Source organism: Mya arenaria, chromosome 6, assembly GCF_026914265.1.
Source record: "Mya arenaria isolate MELC-2E11 chromosome 6, ASM2691426v1".
Taxonomy (NCBI): Eukaryota; Metazoa; Mollusca; class Bivalvia; order Myida; family Myidae; genus Mya; species Mya arenaria.
In genome coordinates this window covers 11,359,686-11,376,501 of record NC_069127.1, presented here as the reverse complement: position 1 = coordinate 11,376,501, position 16,816 = coordinate 11,359,686, and the positions used below count along the sequence as shown (strand labels likewise).

The 16,816-nt window shown below is 36.6% G+C and overlaps 1 protein-coding gene across 1 annotated transcript in view; it reads right to left on the bottom strand.

Moving 5' to 3' along the window:
* Nucleotides 1-1,256: 1,256 nt before the first annotated feature.
* LOC128237563 (beta-1,4-N-acetylgalactosaminyltransferase bre-4-like) overlaps nt 1,257-16,816 on the bottom strand; it is a 29,953-nt gene continuing 14,393 nt past the window's right edge. Inside the window, exons 4-7 of the mRNA XM_052953154.1 lie at nt 7,568-7,755; nt 3,074-3,196; nt 2,064-2,159; nt 1,257-1,389 (exon numbers count right to left, since the gene is read on the bottom strand). Coding sequence (XP_052809114.1) covers nt 1,257-1,389; nt 2,064-2,159; nt 3,074-3,196; nt 7,568-7,755 — 540 coding nt within the window. The remainder of the gene's footprint in view (nt 1,390-2,063; nt 2,160-3,073; nt 3,197-7,567; nt 7,756-16,816) is intronic.

Sequence of the window (16,816 nt, the reverse complement as noted above, 5' to 3'; positions counted from 1 at the left end):
TCAACCAATTGGTCTTGAATCCTAGTATGCTGATGGAATTTTTTTGTAGTTGTGGTGCAAGTCTAACTAAAAATACTTCAAAAATAGTGCCGAAAGTGTTCCGATTTAGGTACTCACCCAGTAGCCTGCCCCTGTGTATGGTCGGTATTTTATGTACATCCGTAGTACGTCCCTGTGTTAGGTCGGTATTCCATGCACATCCGTAGCCCGCCCCTGTGTATGGTCGATATTTCATGTACATCCATAGGCCGCCCCTGTGTTAGTTAATTCCATGTTCATCTGTAGGCTGCACATGTGTTACAGACCCGCATTTTTAAACTTTTATTGTTGTTTAAAAATGTAATCGGATTTTCTTTCAATAGTTGCCATATTCTACCAAAAGGGATAAAAAAGTTCAATATCCGAATGTTTTGCCTTAAGATGCCTTTTTGCTATTTCAACTATAACGATGTTTCAAGGCATAGTTAGGAGAATGTTCGGAGAAACAAAGTTATAAAAGTATCATAGGTAACAGTGGAGTCACAATGTTTAAAGGCATAGAAGTCAAAATATCAGGGAACACAGTTATAAAAGTATCATAAGTGACAATGTGGTAAAAATATTTAAAGGTACAGTAAACATGACAGTGGGGTTAAACTAAATGTTAAATACAGGAAACAAATCGAAAATATTTGCAAAACTATTTCGAGCACTTCAATGTTATCAACGCGGATATTCAGTCTGATTCTACGGGGGATATCCCTGTTGGATATTCAGTCTTATTATACGGGGGATCACCCACATCCGCTATTGTATATTCAGTCTGATTATACGGGGGATCACCCACATCCGCTAATGAATATTCAGTCTGATTCTACGGGGGATCACCCACATTCGCTATTGTATATTCAGCCTGATTATACGAGGGATCACTCACATCCGCTATTGTATATTCAGTCTGATTCTACGGGGGATCACTCACATCCGCTAATGAATATTCAGTCTGATTCTACGGGGGATCACTCACATCCGCTATTGTATATTCAGTCTGATTCTACGGGGGATCACTCACATCCGCTATTGTATATTCAGTCTGATTCTACGGGGGATCACCCACATCGCTATTGTATATTCAGTCTGATTCTACGGGGGATCACCAACATCCGCTGTTGTATATTCAGTCTGATTCTACGGGGATCACCCACATCCGCTGCTGTATATTCAGTCTGATTCTACGGGGGATCACCAACATCCGCTGTTGTATATTCAGTCTGATTCTACGGGGGATCACCCACATCCGCTATCATACGTGTGTACAGCTTCTCAAGTCGGGTTTCAACCATTTTGTACTCCAAAGTATTAAGGCCGTCTTTTAAGTAACGTGTTATCGATGTTTTTAAAAGGCCCAATCTGAAATAAAAAAAACTCCCCATAAGTATGTACTTATTCAGAACAATTCTATATCAAGAGATATTATGTAGATGCATTGTGTACTTATATAATTAACGTTTGCTGAACACTGCCATAAAGTGCCGACATCTTGTCCTCATTGAAGGCTTGAAATTGTTAAAAAGGTATACATTTAATACTGATACACTTAATACAACCCAATAAAAAGGGAATTTTATTATTTAGATATCACCTTTTTGTGAATAGGTGCATTAAAACTTTCAGTAATTATTTAATAGCTGATGACATTGACACTAGCTAAATTGAGGTGAAATAAGGTGGATTTGAAGAACTGTAAATTGCAATTTAACTACAAAGTTTTAACAACTGAAACAAATGATGTGAATTTGAATATTTAATGTATTGCGTGCATTTTTAAGAAGCGCAAGCAACATAAATACAAATACGAACTATAATTGTCTCTTCAACTGGTTAAACCCTCCAAGTGATTTTTGAAAGACTTTTTACTAGCTGTGCCAAGGAGGTAATCCAATATGTACTGATAAGGATAATTTGCATTTGTATATATGGACTTAGCTCTGTATGTCTCCGAACAGCATCTTGGTTACATAACATGCCGCTGACCTGTTCTTAGATTCATTTAATTCTTACCAAGAAAGTGTATGGTTGCTAACCTGACTTTGGAAACATCTTTTCTGTCGTGTTTTATCATTGTATACCGTCCAATAGTAATTGAGGGCCGTTCAACACTTAACTTCGAGGCTGAAAGTCTGGAAAATACAACATCATAAAACAAATAAACCACTTAACAATGCAGCGTTCTTAGCCGTTTTTTTATCGTTCCAATGAACTTTTATAGGAATTAAAATGTAAAACTTTTAATACTTGTCTGATCATCATTCAAAACAATATGCAAAAGTAGACTCTACGGTAGTTGTCGAATGTATGTTTAACTTGGCATGAATACAAGGGAAATAAGCGAAATGATTACTCAGAGTTACTTTTTTTCTTTTTCACTTTAACACACGACATTGAATAATTATTAAACCAAATCAAAACATGGTCTACATACTATCTGTATAGGAGTTGAACTGTTTGTGATTTCTGAAAAATACTGAACATATTAGATCTTTTTGATTTACCTTGTTGTTTACATTTTCACCGCACGGATATAGGGACAGCATATACCAACATGTCTCCTTCCCAGTATACATGCATGTGCGTTTATGCCCTCCAAAATAGCTTTCAGATGATTTGAAACTTTCAATGTCTGTATTTATCAAATTAGAAGTAGCATGCCATGCTGTTTGCCCTTGTGGCAAAGCGTTTTTATTTCAATGACATATTGCACCATTGACTGAACCATGACCATGGAACAGTATGACCGACACTGCGAACTTTAGTTTAGGTGTATGCTCTGCACTAAAGCACTCCATTTCCGTAAATATCTCTATTCATGAGATCGCCGTTCAACTGTTTCTGCAGTCGTTGATATGTTTAATTTATACAGTGGAAACTCACTAAACCGGACAAGGTCCGGACTGGGCAAAATTTCCGGTTTAGTGAGGATTCTGGTTTAGTGAGGATTTGATGTACGGAGTAAGTTTACTCAAAATATTTACTGAGTTAACCTTTAAAGGGAATGCACTTATATTAATGTTAAATCATATTTAAGCCTGTTTACCTTGTATGCATATCGTCATCCTCAGCGCCCCAGCTCCAGAAAAGGTTCGAATAACCGTTCACTTTGGTGAAATGTTTACCCCGGAAACTGAGTACCCCACCCACCAGACTCTTGTACAGCATTCTGCAACACACAACGTTTTGAAATAAAACGTTTTGCCTTGATGCTGACTATTCCACCCAACCAGCGTCATAAACGGCAATCTGCAACACAATGTAGACAAGAAACAAGGGGGAGGACGTAATTTCGTTTCTGTCAAACATTAAGTGAGAAAAATGTTTCATGGCAAACAAAATGACGTATTTGGATTGATAAATACCGATTCTGGGACCATTTTTTGCCTGGTAAGTTGACTTTTTTTATTATTTTGAAAAATGAATGCGTTAAGTGTGTGGGAAAAAACATATTCTTTAATCGACATCTTGGTTTGGTATCATAACTTAAAGATAAAAAAGTTATTGAACAGATTGTGGCTCGAGATGCAATATTTACAAATAAATGTGTTGAATTTATCCTCATTTTTTCGTATTTTCTCACAAATATGGCATATCTCTGCATGTTGTAACCGTGCTTTCGTGTATATATTCCTATCTTCCAAACGTCATGGTTATAACTCGACTGTACACGTTTCCTGGCCGATATTTCGTATCTTAACCCCCCCATTTTGTTTAGTGCAAGCATATAACCCACATTTTGGTGACAATGCAATCAACATTCTGCATCATTTCAGTGTTTCCAACTGTTCATAAAGTGCTGTAAAATTAACTGCATACCTCTGACTAACTACAATTGTTTGTGTTTACGATTATACCATAGTTAAAAAGTAATACAACAGAAATTATTCTAGAATAACGTACCTCGATTATCATTCAAAACTTTGTTTTGACGATATCCGTAACGATTAATGTATAAATCATGAAACGTACTACATGTACCTACCTACTTCTTCACGACAAAAGAACGTAAACACTTTTATCAAACAAATGTACTATCATTTTGTTTTACTTATAGAAATGGATGTTGACACATATTTAATGTACAGTACAACGGTTTCATCAAATACAGGTATCTTAAATTTCTTCCGCGGATAATTGCCATAATATAACCCCTGAGAGTCCAGAAGGATACTCAAGAAAGGAGTACAGATATATTTTTTGTGATGGTAAACATAATTGTCAATTTTAAATTAAATGATTTAAAATAGTATCACTTCCTTACAGACTTTTTATTTTTGTATATATAACGTACGGGTTGTTTTTGCAAGTTTTACATGATAAACCGCAACAAAAAACGTTCGATTTTGATAATTATGCGTCTTACTCAACGAGTTTTTAACGGTAAGAATGATATTTCAAGCTTCTCTATGTAATGCATACGCAAATATATTTATCTAAATTTACTTACATCAAATTAAGCCACATCGTTTCATTGTTCGACAAACTTATATTACCTATACTCAACTATGGGCCAGAAGTATGGGGATTCCTAAGAGCAGATTCACTAGAAAAAAATCATCTTCATTTCTTTAAAAACTTACTTGGAGTAAAATTATCAACACAAAACAACTTTATTCACGGAGAATTGGGAAGAACCCCTCTCTATTTTATCGAATGACGTCTATCATCAGATACTGGTTAAGATTGACAATGTCGAATGACAGAAAATACGTAAAACTTTTATACAATTCAATGATATCAGATATACAAGACAATATCGGTCAATTCAATTGGGCATATAAAGTCAAATTTATGTTAGAATCAATGGGGTTTAACGACGTTTGGCTAAATCAAGGTGTCGGAAACATTAATTACTTTTTATATATCTTCAAACAAAGAGCGAGAGATATATTTATGCAAAAATGGAATGAAGAGTTGAGAGATTCTTCGAGAGCTTCCTCCTATGTATTATTCTCAAACTTTAACTTTCAATTATACCTAGACAATATCCAGAACAAACATCACAGGAACGCTCTTTCAAGGCTTAGGTTATCTTCCCATAGACTCGAAATAGAAATGGGACGATGGCATAAACCACACATAACCCCAAGAAATGAAAGAAAATGTCAACTGTGTAACACTCTGGAGGACGAATCTCATTTTCTCTTAGAATGTCCTTTATATCATGAATTACGGAAATCATACATATGTCGATATTACTGGCGTCGCCCAAATATTATGAAATTCACTGAACTTCTTTCAACGAATAACATAAATACTATACGCAAATTATCGTGCTATATATTTAAAAGTTTTAAAATACGACAAAATACATACTATAATTAACACTTTTCTCCAAATGTAACATGTAAAGATATATCGGATATGATATGGATATCTTAAAAAATCCTCGAACACGGCAATGCTTCTATAAATCATTATTCAACCAAATTAACATTTTCACTTGTAAATTTATTGTTGAAAATAATATATATATTCAGTTGAAAATTGTATTGGATTGCATCATCTCGCATTCAATTTTTAATCGTTTTGAAAATATATATGTGTCTGATATAGAAATTGATATCAGTCTAATTATCGGTATTATATCGGTGTAATTATCACCATAGAAATTGATGGAAATTGTAAGAAAAGTATTATCATTGTGCATACCGGAAATGTTTTATTCTCTATATTTTATCGTTTGAAATATGTATTACTCATGGGCTTTAAGCTTATAGTGAATAAACTATCTATCTATCTACGCAGATTGTCTACGCAAGAAGCTGGCAAAGTATTTGAAAGGGATGATTATAACATTTGGCATTCTGTAGCCAATGTTGTTTTTTTTATGAAACTACGTTTTCATCGAAGGGCAATTGTTTTTTAATTTCTCATAAAAACAAGCCCTTCAAACAACAACTATGACCCCTCAAGCACACTACCTGATTCGATAATAAATGCCACGTAATTATAACTTGTGGTTGCTAAGATTGAGGAGAACATTGTGTTGACGGCCGAAAAAAGGAACGGCCGATGTATGAGAAATCGTTAACTATTGGTTAAATGGCGTCCCGCTTGTGCATTCGGAGTGCAGCAATGTTGTGACGCCACTAAGCTGTTCTGTTAAATGAACGTTAGTTCTTATCTGTTAAACAGAAAAGAGCAATGTAAATATTGACAAACTTCCTGGTTGATATCGAAAGTAATATATTTTCTTTCATGCTTTTCAATTAAATTTATCAGTGAAATAACAACAGTGAAAATACCAATTTGATATTTTAACTGTTTATATAAGGAGTGAAATTTTCAATTTGAAGAACTACTTTTTTAATCAATTTAGAGTCACTTCCCCTTCATCAAAACAAAACATTTAACTTTGAACAAGAAAATGTTGGCCAAATATATTAAAAATGAAAATGGATACATAAAGTTAAATAGAGGTTTATTTGGAAATAAACAACTTTCGGTTTTTTAGAAAAATGGTTATCCCGTTTTTCAAACGTTTTGGTTAGAACGTGTTAGAACATTTGCTTTCATACAAAACAATTTACAGGCGAAAACATCTGATCGAACATAAATAGAATGTTATATCATCGTTCAAATATAGTTTTTTAACCCCACCCACGCCTCAAAATTATAGCGTACTCCTCACTCTTTACCTGGAAATTGACCTGTCATCAAACTATTCAGATAGGTCTTTGGCTTAGTGAGATGACTGAATATCAATGTTTCATGAAACACACTCTTAAACGGAGAAAAATATTTCATATCCAATGGTTATCCGTTATTGTTTTGCTAACACGTTCGAACTTCCAAATGTTCATTCAATACATGACATGGCGGCGTAGTAAATTGGTTATGTATTCATGCCCTGTTTATTATAAACGTGTGTTCGTTATTTTGAAACATAGACGCACTAATATAACTTAATTGATTAATGTTTATAAAATGTTTGCATTAAAAACAAGTGAATAGTAAACAATAAAAAAGAACATCAGATAACTTTTTCTAAATAAAACCGGAAATTTAACAGTTACTTCATCAGCTTTAATTTTGCTTGAGAGGCGTCCAACGGGTAGCGGGGTTAAATCACTCTTTTCAAAAAAGTAGGTAATTAAGAAACAAAAACACTGCAAAGATTGTAATTGCTGTCTAGACCGTAAAAAGTATATGAACAAAAAGATATTATAATCTTGGCTCCGAATGATTATTTTATGAACATTTGTTGGAATGTTTGAAATAAATTTAAGCATTGATTATTATTGTTTAGTTCAATCCGCTATAATTATGCTTTTTCAGATGTATAAATATAACAAAGCCTAAAAAAAAGCTTTGCAAAACTGACCGTATATAAGTAGGACATTTTACCAGGGCAAAACCTTCTAAAAAATACTCGTTTGTGCTTTTGGGCGTGCGTGCGTGTGTGGCCGTATGCGCACCCGTCCGTGTATGTAGGGCGGAATCATAATGGCATCTGCAGAGCCGTTGACTCTGTTAGCCTCAATACACCGGTAACCACTACAAAAAGAGCAATCAACAATGCCTTACTACTCACGTATAATTAAACTTATCCACGGCCGGGGACATATGACGAGGGTTCTCAGAGCACGTGTACATGTTTCTATCGTCTTCAGGTATGAGATCGACGTCGTGGAAGATGAAGCAGTCAAACTCATCGTGTTTCCGCGCTTCCGTAAACCCGATGTTCATAAGCCGACCCTTGTTGAAGGTTTTGTTGCCGTACTAAAACATAATTTCGGTTACAAATGATAGGTGTTCCACGCCTCTCAAAAATGCATGTTTTGCATAAAATAGTTATAATACCTTGTATCTTATAGATAGAAGAAGACAGTTTATTAAAAAGAAATATACACCACGATAAATGTTTGAAATAGGCCAATATGACCAGTGATCAAATGAATGTAATAAAATGGCTTGTACAGACTTATAAATAGGTTTATTAATATCACAATTTTAACAACACTATCTTTTTTATTCAATGTAACTAATTAAATATATCAATTATGAAATCTTTCTGTGCGTTTTTTATGAACTCACGTTTGTACATACACATTCGGCTTAGAACACATGGCCCATGATCAAATCTATATGATAAATATGTTCGAAAGTAGAATTATCTTTGGTGAACAAATAAATGATGAAACAAATAACCATTTAACAAGACAATTTCATCTTTATTCAGTATACCAATCTGATAATTATACACTATCTATAACTTTTTACACGCACGCACGCACGCGCGCGCACGCACGCACACACGCACGCACGCACACACACACGCACACACGCGCGCGCGCGCTCACGCGCACGCACGCACGCAAACACGCACACACGCACGCACACACGCACGCATGCGCCCACCCACAAATAAACACATACACACACCCACAAAAACACACACACACACGCACGCACGCACCCACCCACAAACATGCATGCACGCAAGTACGCACCCACCCACACACGAACACGCGCACACACGAACGTATGCACGCACACACCCACCCACACGCACGCACGCACGCACACACACACGCATACGCACGCACGCACGCACGCGACCACCCACCCACCCACAAAAACACGCACGCACGCACCCACCCACGCGCACGCACGCACGCGCGCGCACGCACGCACACACGCACGCACGCACACACACACGCACACACACACACACACATACGTGTATTGCATGCGCTTTGAGGACCTTGACATATATCGACGCTCGGAGGACCCATTGTTTATATGGACGCTACATCGTCGTCTTTTTCAGTATATATTGTTCATGAACGGCAATTTCCAATGTTGAAAATTATATATTGTTTCTATTTTTGGTTTCTATGAAATTGCCATTTATTTATTTGTCAATGTTTTCGAAGGCAATGAGGACCCCCATAACCTATCGGCATTACGAGGACAGTGCTAAATATTACAATGCTTGCCAACTTTGAGAGGCCTTTAAACAAAACATTTAATATGCTTCAGTTGAATATCTGAGTTCTCAAACACTATAACAAAGAACATGTTTATGTGTGTGTTTTAAAAGAAAGAAACAGAGCCGAGACAGCGGCCGCCATACAATCTTCTTTGACAAATATCAAATATGCATACTACTCAGAAGTTCTAAACCGCCATGGGCCAGCAAACCTATTGTTTAATTCCAACCATATTTTCTTACCAATTTATTTTCATTGCATTTTTTAATCATATATCTTAAAGATATTTCAGTGGCTCTTCTTTTCTATATATGTATCTGTAAGGTAGCATTTTTTCTGTAAATGGCATGATGTTTCTTTACATGGGATAGAAAATCAGAAAAGTTATATTTTGTCTTTTTATAACAGTGAAACTTAAGTTGAGTGAATCACTCATGGAGTCATTAAGTTACAAGCAGTTTCGCTTGGTATTCTTCGATTTTATTGATTTTAACATAAAACATACACATATCGTAGATATAGCGTATTTTAAGAGACTCAAATGTTTATGTCCTCCAACAAGGAAAGGTCATTGTCAACATTAGTAGAAATATTTGACCTTCGTTTTCAGGGACCATGGTAATTTTTTCTATTTGTGGGGACTTTCTTATATGGGGAATTATCCTGATGACAGAAATTGCTTAATCATGATAACCTAGAAAATGTGTCCATATGCCCCCACAGGTTATTGTCACAAAAACTAGAACATGTGCCCATAGGACACAGATGCCCCCACTAGCGCTTTGTCAAAAATGCAGATTTTTCACTAAATCAAGGCCCATAACTCCGTAAAAATAAAATTTAGCTGACTAAAAATACTCAGGTGCACAAATTCACACCCTCAATAATACATCCATGCAGTTTCAAGTCACTACTACAAACGCTTTAAGAGTTTTGGACGACACAAACTTAAAATGCCGCTTTTTCACAAAATCAAGGCCCATAACTCCGTAAATATAAATTTTGGCCGGATGAAAATACCCAGGTGCGTTAGTTCACACCCCGAGTAATACATCCATGAAGTTTCAAGTCTGTACATCAAACGCTTTTAGAGTTATGGACGACACTAACTTTTCGGGACGGACAGACGGAATGACGGACGGACATACCAAAATTTGTGTGTTTATGGGCTTTTTGTTCTTTAAAAGATCAAAGGAAAAGCCCGTAATAAACAAAGATATTATGGGCTTACGGAATGAACCTATTGCATTCTTTTGTCTTAGGCTCATCCCCTAAGCTCATAAACCCACATTTGTTGGCTCGGACGGACGGAATGACCGACGGACAGACGGACAAAGGCAAAAAAGAGGTGGGGGCATAAAAATTGACCTTTGACTTTAATTTGACCTTTGACCTTGAATGGTGACCTTGACCTTGACATGCAACCACTCAAATGTTTGGTTTCAGACGACGTACATGCATGCCAAGTTTCAAGTATGCGTATATAATGGTTCAAAAGTTATGGACAATGGTAAAATTGGTAATCGGGGTTTGGCGAAAGACTATTGTAACTCCTTCACAATTGTGAAGGAGTAACAATATTCTTGCGACAAACCCTCGAACTATATATTTGACCGCTGACTTTGAACGATGACCTTGACCGGGTAATATTTGCCCTCAAAATGTGTGGCTTTATGAAATACATATGCATGCCAAATGTGAAGTCTCTATCTGTATTATTTCAAAAGTTATGGCCAATATTAAAGTTGAACACACACAAACAAACAAACAAACCAACAAACAGACAGGGCAAAAAAAATATGCCCCACATCTATAGATGCTGGGGGCATAGAAATATCCCAATTCAATTTAATTCCCTTGAATTCAAAAGGTAAACACTTACTAAATACAATCCCATAGCCCCCCCCCCCCCCTCCCCCTTCTCAATAACGGGTTTCTCAATGTGTATGGCACTCTTTTGCTAATATGCCTATATAGTGTTGGTTTAGTGATTGATTTATTGGCTTATTAACAGGTACTTAATGGTTTCTTGAAAACGTTAATTACCCCCACCCTCCCCACAAACACACATCTTTTTTAAAACCTTTTTATTGCTGATACTTGTACTTTTATAGTTGTAATGTCGGTGTAGATAAAGCATGTGTTGCTTTACCTTCTTTTGCATTGCATTCGGCCATTTAAGTGTTTTCTTTTTGTTTGCTTCCCATTACACAGGGTTTTTGGATGTGGATATGGGGTGTATTTAACTTGGCTTGCGTTTTCTATTTTCTACTTTTGGTATTCTCAGGATGGTAAAGGAGAAATGATCCAAAATAGTTTTTTTCTTTAACTGAAGTCATAGGTTAAGGTTAAGGTCACAGAGTAACACAAATAGGAAATGGCACACTTCCTACCCATGATGTATTGACACAACCAAGTAACCAGCTAACAGCAAAGCGGTTTAGATATTGTCTGGACAAAATATGTCAGGCCGACAGAAGCATGGAAAGGCGTAAGGACCGATGGACAGAGTGCAAATCTCTAGTCCCCACACCCCATCAGTGGGGCCTAATAACTCTACTAGTTCTTACCACTTTGATGTATGTCGGGGTGGGGTTGTAGAACTACCAACGACTGTTACCCTAGCTGACCATCATCACATTCATCACCACTGGACGACCTCACCATTTCATCATTTGACCCTGTTTTATAAACATAATATAATGACATTAACAACAAAGCTGTGTTTGTGAAACAGCAATGCCACCACAGTTTGTTGTCACAAAAGAAATGACCTTTAACCTTAAATGGTGACCTTGACCTATATATTCTGACTATATATGTCTGACTTTGAACAATGATCGTGACCTGTCTGCATTCAAAATGTGCGGCTTCATGAAATACATATGCATGCCAAATATGAAGTCTCTACCTGTATTTCAAAAGTTATGGCCAATGTTAAAGTTGGTCCCAAAGAAACCAACCAACCAACAAACAAATAGACAATATGTCTCTAGATCTAGGGGTATAAAAACACACTTTGTAAGATCAGTACACAATCTGTATGAGGACCTAACATCCTGAGAACTTGCAAAAATTATAAAATATTATATTGTTACAGTTCATCTTTTATCTGAAGATTATGCGAAACAATTTGACAAAATAACATAAGTCATTCCAACTTCAATGGGGGCAGCACAATATGACATTTATAATACACACTGTAAGGTCACACAATCTGTGTGAGGACCTAACATTCAGAGGACTTAAACAAAATATTGTCAACTATTACATAACTAACCAGTTCCTTAAATATCTGCAAATTATGTGATAAAGTCTGAATTATGAACTAAGGCTTTCCGATTTCAACATAGTTGCTAGAGACTAATACTGTAAATAATTTTTTACTAACGAAGAGACATTATCTTAACTAGATCTTACAATTGAGTTGTGTGTTGGTATGGTACCATTGCTGGCAATGTTTAATGGGCGACCTCAACTGCAGCTTATCATTCTGCCCTGTTTTAAAAACAAAACAACATAAGACCTTTAAAATTCACTCTCTGTAATATCATACACTCTTTGAGAGGACCTTAGTCCAGAGGACACACAAAATAGCACTATACGATGCAATACATTATACCATACAATCTCATTCGATGTTGGTGCCAAATTTAAAAGCAAGGTAAATAATAAGCTGCTGTAAAATTTGTTTTTAATACTATGGTTTGTTAAAACTCATTTGCAGGGTAACAATATACAATTATTGATTTTTAGTGAGGTCGATATGAGGATTTATCGACTTGGAAAAAGTGATATTGACCGAGGGCGCAGCCCGAGGTTGATATCACTTTTTCCAGGTTGATAAATCGTCATATCGACTGAATCTGAAAGGCAACAATTGTTTAATAATTAAATAAAGCCTACATGTACGCTTTCAATAACTTTGACTTAATGTTATCGTTTCGCACCAGAGCCTATATTCACAAAGCCTTTAAGTATTTCCCTAAGGAGTTTCACCTAAGTGAGATTTTCCCTTAAGTAGCGAAACTCCCTAAGGCGTATTCACAAAGCTCCTTAGGATTTCCTTAGAAAATTTGCTCCTACAGGAAATCGGACTTCTAAGTATGTCGGAAATAATACCAGACCTTGTGTGCAACATGGCTGCGCAGGACGTCGTGTGTGACGTTGCTGCGCAGGACATTGTACATGACGTCAGTAGGAAAGCGTTAAGCGTGAGTTAAATGGATGCGATTGTGTCAGAAACTTATGGAATTATTCGGATCCGGTCAGTTCATATTTAGGCCACGACTACGAGTCATATTTTTTTAGGCCACGCCTATGAGTCAATATAGTAAAATTACTGAAACTCACGTGACCTCATTTAAACCAATCAAGTTCATGAAAAATATTCATTTAATAATAATTTCGCTTATTCCATCTGTTTTACACACAAACATTTTAATATAAAATCACTTTAAATAAGTAACAATACACTTTTTATGCCCCCAAGATCTAGAGGGGGGGGGGGGGGGCATATTGTTTTTGCCCCGTCTGTTTGTGTTTGTTGGTTTGTGTGCAACTTTAAAATTGGCCATAACTTTTGAAATAATACAGGTAGAGACTTCATATTTGGTATGCATGTGTATTTCATGAAGCTGCACATTTAAAATGCAAACATGTCAAGGTCAAGGTCATTGTTCAAGGTCATACGCCAAATATATAGGTCAAATAACCAATTTTAACATTTTACATAGCTTTTTAACATACTAGATACTTGGCATGCATGTACGTATCCTGGAACCAAACATTTTGAGGGGTCTCATGTCAAGGTCAAGGTCACCATTCAAGATCACAGGTCAATTCAAGGTCAAATGTCAATTTTTGTGACAGTAACCTTTGGGGGCATTGCTGTTTCACAAACACAGCTTTCTTGTCAAAATTAAAGCAAGATCCAATTGAATGGTCAAAAAATGTTGACATGCTTATGTTCCTCCACGACAATCAAAAGACTGAATGACCCGATTCTCATATACTTAACATTTTGAATCTGGAGTAAACTAGGGTTCTAAAGGCAGATTTAGAGAGGTAGGAAGCAGCGTACGCCTACACTAAAATTTGCCAAGGTGCATTTTTTCAAAGAGGAAAATCGCCTAAAAAAGACCAAACTTTGATAAAATGAAATCGAAAAGAACCATATTGAGTGAAATAAGTCATGTTTTTGTAGTACCGTATTTCTCCTAATAGTAGCGCCCGGGCGCCGTGCAAACCGATCAGGGGGCGCTCTTATTTCAGACCTTATTTTTCATTATCTAGAAATTTCACGGTCACTAAGTGCTATGAAACTCTATACACAAATACCGATCGGTAATTGCAGCTTCTCTGATAGTACGACGTTATCTTTCGATTATTTGAAATTGTAGACACCAAGTTTTATCTACAAGAGATCCAAAATGCCTGCCAAACGATCTTTTCCGCAAATATTAACTTGTCATATCATCGGAGAGGAAAGCAGAAGTTGACAATATTGGAGTCAATGGCTAGCACTCGGGAGTGGATCGGATTTTCTCTGAGTACCCTAAGATCTACTTTAACCAAATATGAAATTCATTTTTTATAACAGAATGTTTGACGGATATATTTTAAACTGGGAATTTAATTAAAATAATCAGGTATTATCTTTGTTTACGAATGGAAACAATCCAGCTGTATCCGGGGAAAAGAGACCGGTCCCGAATGGTAGTGCAGTAATGTTTACGTTTTACGATGAAACGAAACACTTAAGAGTTTCGAATAGAATTTGTGTATGGAAACGGCGGAAAATCTCGTTTTTTACAAATGATGTATTCATGTTTAGTTTACTTTCAGCCTAATTAGCAATAGAAACCTTTTTTTTTTCGATCGCAATACAAGATTCACCAGTGCATTGATATCTTTTAGTCAGTGGGTGGGGTTGACATTTGGATTCAAAACATGGGGGGGGGGGGCGCTACTATTAGGGAGGGTGCTTCTATTAGGGGAAATACGGTATTTATCTACTTTTCCTTTATCACAAACACTGTCGTTTATACCCATTGACAGACCCCTGCTTTGTAAAACCTGGTGTGCATTTTCACTAAACTCGTCACAGTTTACATGTATTTTTAGATGTTAAACAGATTAATTTGTCTATTAAGACTTTAAGAGTCTAAGATACCCTTGGGGAAGACCCAAAGTATCTTGCATATAATCATGGTCGCTTTATTGTTCATTTGTAGGGGGTTACATTGCCAAACAGTTGCCCCCCCCCCAACCATCGGAAAACCCTGGATCCGCCCCTGGGTTCCCTTAAAGTATTTCCATAAAACAGAATTCCAATAGAAAACTAGAAAATGTGTCCATAGGACACAGATGTCCCCACTTCCACTTTGTCAGAACAAGTTATACATAATACATAAGTCCCTACCGGATGAGAAAAGCACAAAATCAAAAATTTGAAATACACACTTTGAAAGATCACAAAATCAGTTTGGGGACCTTACATTCAGAGGACTTGCACTTTGGAAGATGAACAATCAGTTTGAGGACCTTACGTTCAGACGACTTGCACAAACTAGCGTAAAAAGCACCCTTTAATTAAATATCTCTAGATTTAATTATACAAACTGAATGATAAACAACGGCATTCAAATATCAATTGAGTTGCTAAATATTAAGAAGTAACAAGCCACAACTTACTCAGCCTGATCTTACCATTGAGCTGTCTGTCAGTATTGGATGTTACAGCATTTGGCGACTGGTACCCTTGCTGGGAATCATCACTTGGAGACCTCTCCTGCATCTCATCATTCTGACCTGTTCAAAAAACAGCATAAAATGACTTCTAACCCATTCCCTAATATGGGGTTTCTGCAGCAAACAACATTTAGAAAGATGTCGATAAAAGATCAAACTGTTTATAGAAATGAAAATTTCATGTTTAGAAAGCATTAAAAAATTGTGGCAAAGTGAGAAATTGCTACTGCTACTCCCCCTTTGACAAAATATTTTCAACTGTTGTCTGCTGCAGGAGACCTAAAAACATGTTAGCAGGGCCTCTGTGGTAGCAAGGTTAGAGTCGCTGACTCATAATCTCTAGCCCCTCACTGCTGTGGGTGTGAATCCCAAAAGGAGTGAATATCCTTATGTGAGGAAGCCACCGGCTGGCTTGCGGTAGGTCAGTGGTTCTACCAAGTTGTCTGTCTGTGTAACTCAGGTGGGATTCTTGGATCTTCCTCCACTTGTTATAAGCCGGGCGTCGCAAAATGACAGAAATACTGTCGAAGTGATGTGAAAAACCCGACAAAACAAGCAAAGACATGTTAGTATCTAGTATTGGAATACAATATACTCTTCGAAAAATATCACAATCTTTGTGAGGACCTTACATTCAGAGGACTTGCACAAAATATAGCCAATTATCGTTAAAAGACAACAGTTCATTAAATATCTGCAGATAATGTGCTACAGTCTAAAAGATAAACAAAGACATTCCAATTTCAACTTAATACCTATTGATTAACAAGATAAACACTTCCTAAATAACAGGCCAATTTTATCTCCGCCAGTTCTTACTATTGAGCTGTGTGTCTGTATTGGATATAACAGCATTTGGCGACTGGTACCCTTGCTGACCATCATCACTGGGGGGAGACCTCTCCTGCTGCTCATCATTCTGCCCTGTTGGAAAAAACAGCATAACAAGTCATTTGAAATACACACTTTGAAAGATCACACAATCAGTTTGAGGACCTTACATTCAGAGGACTTGCACTTTGGAAGATAAACAATCAGTTTGAGGACCTTGCGATCCTGAAGACGACTTGCACAAACTAGCGTAAAAAGCACCC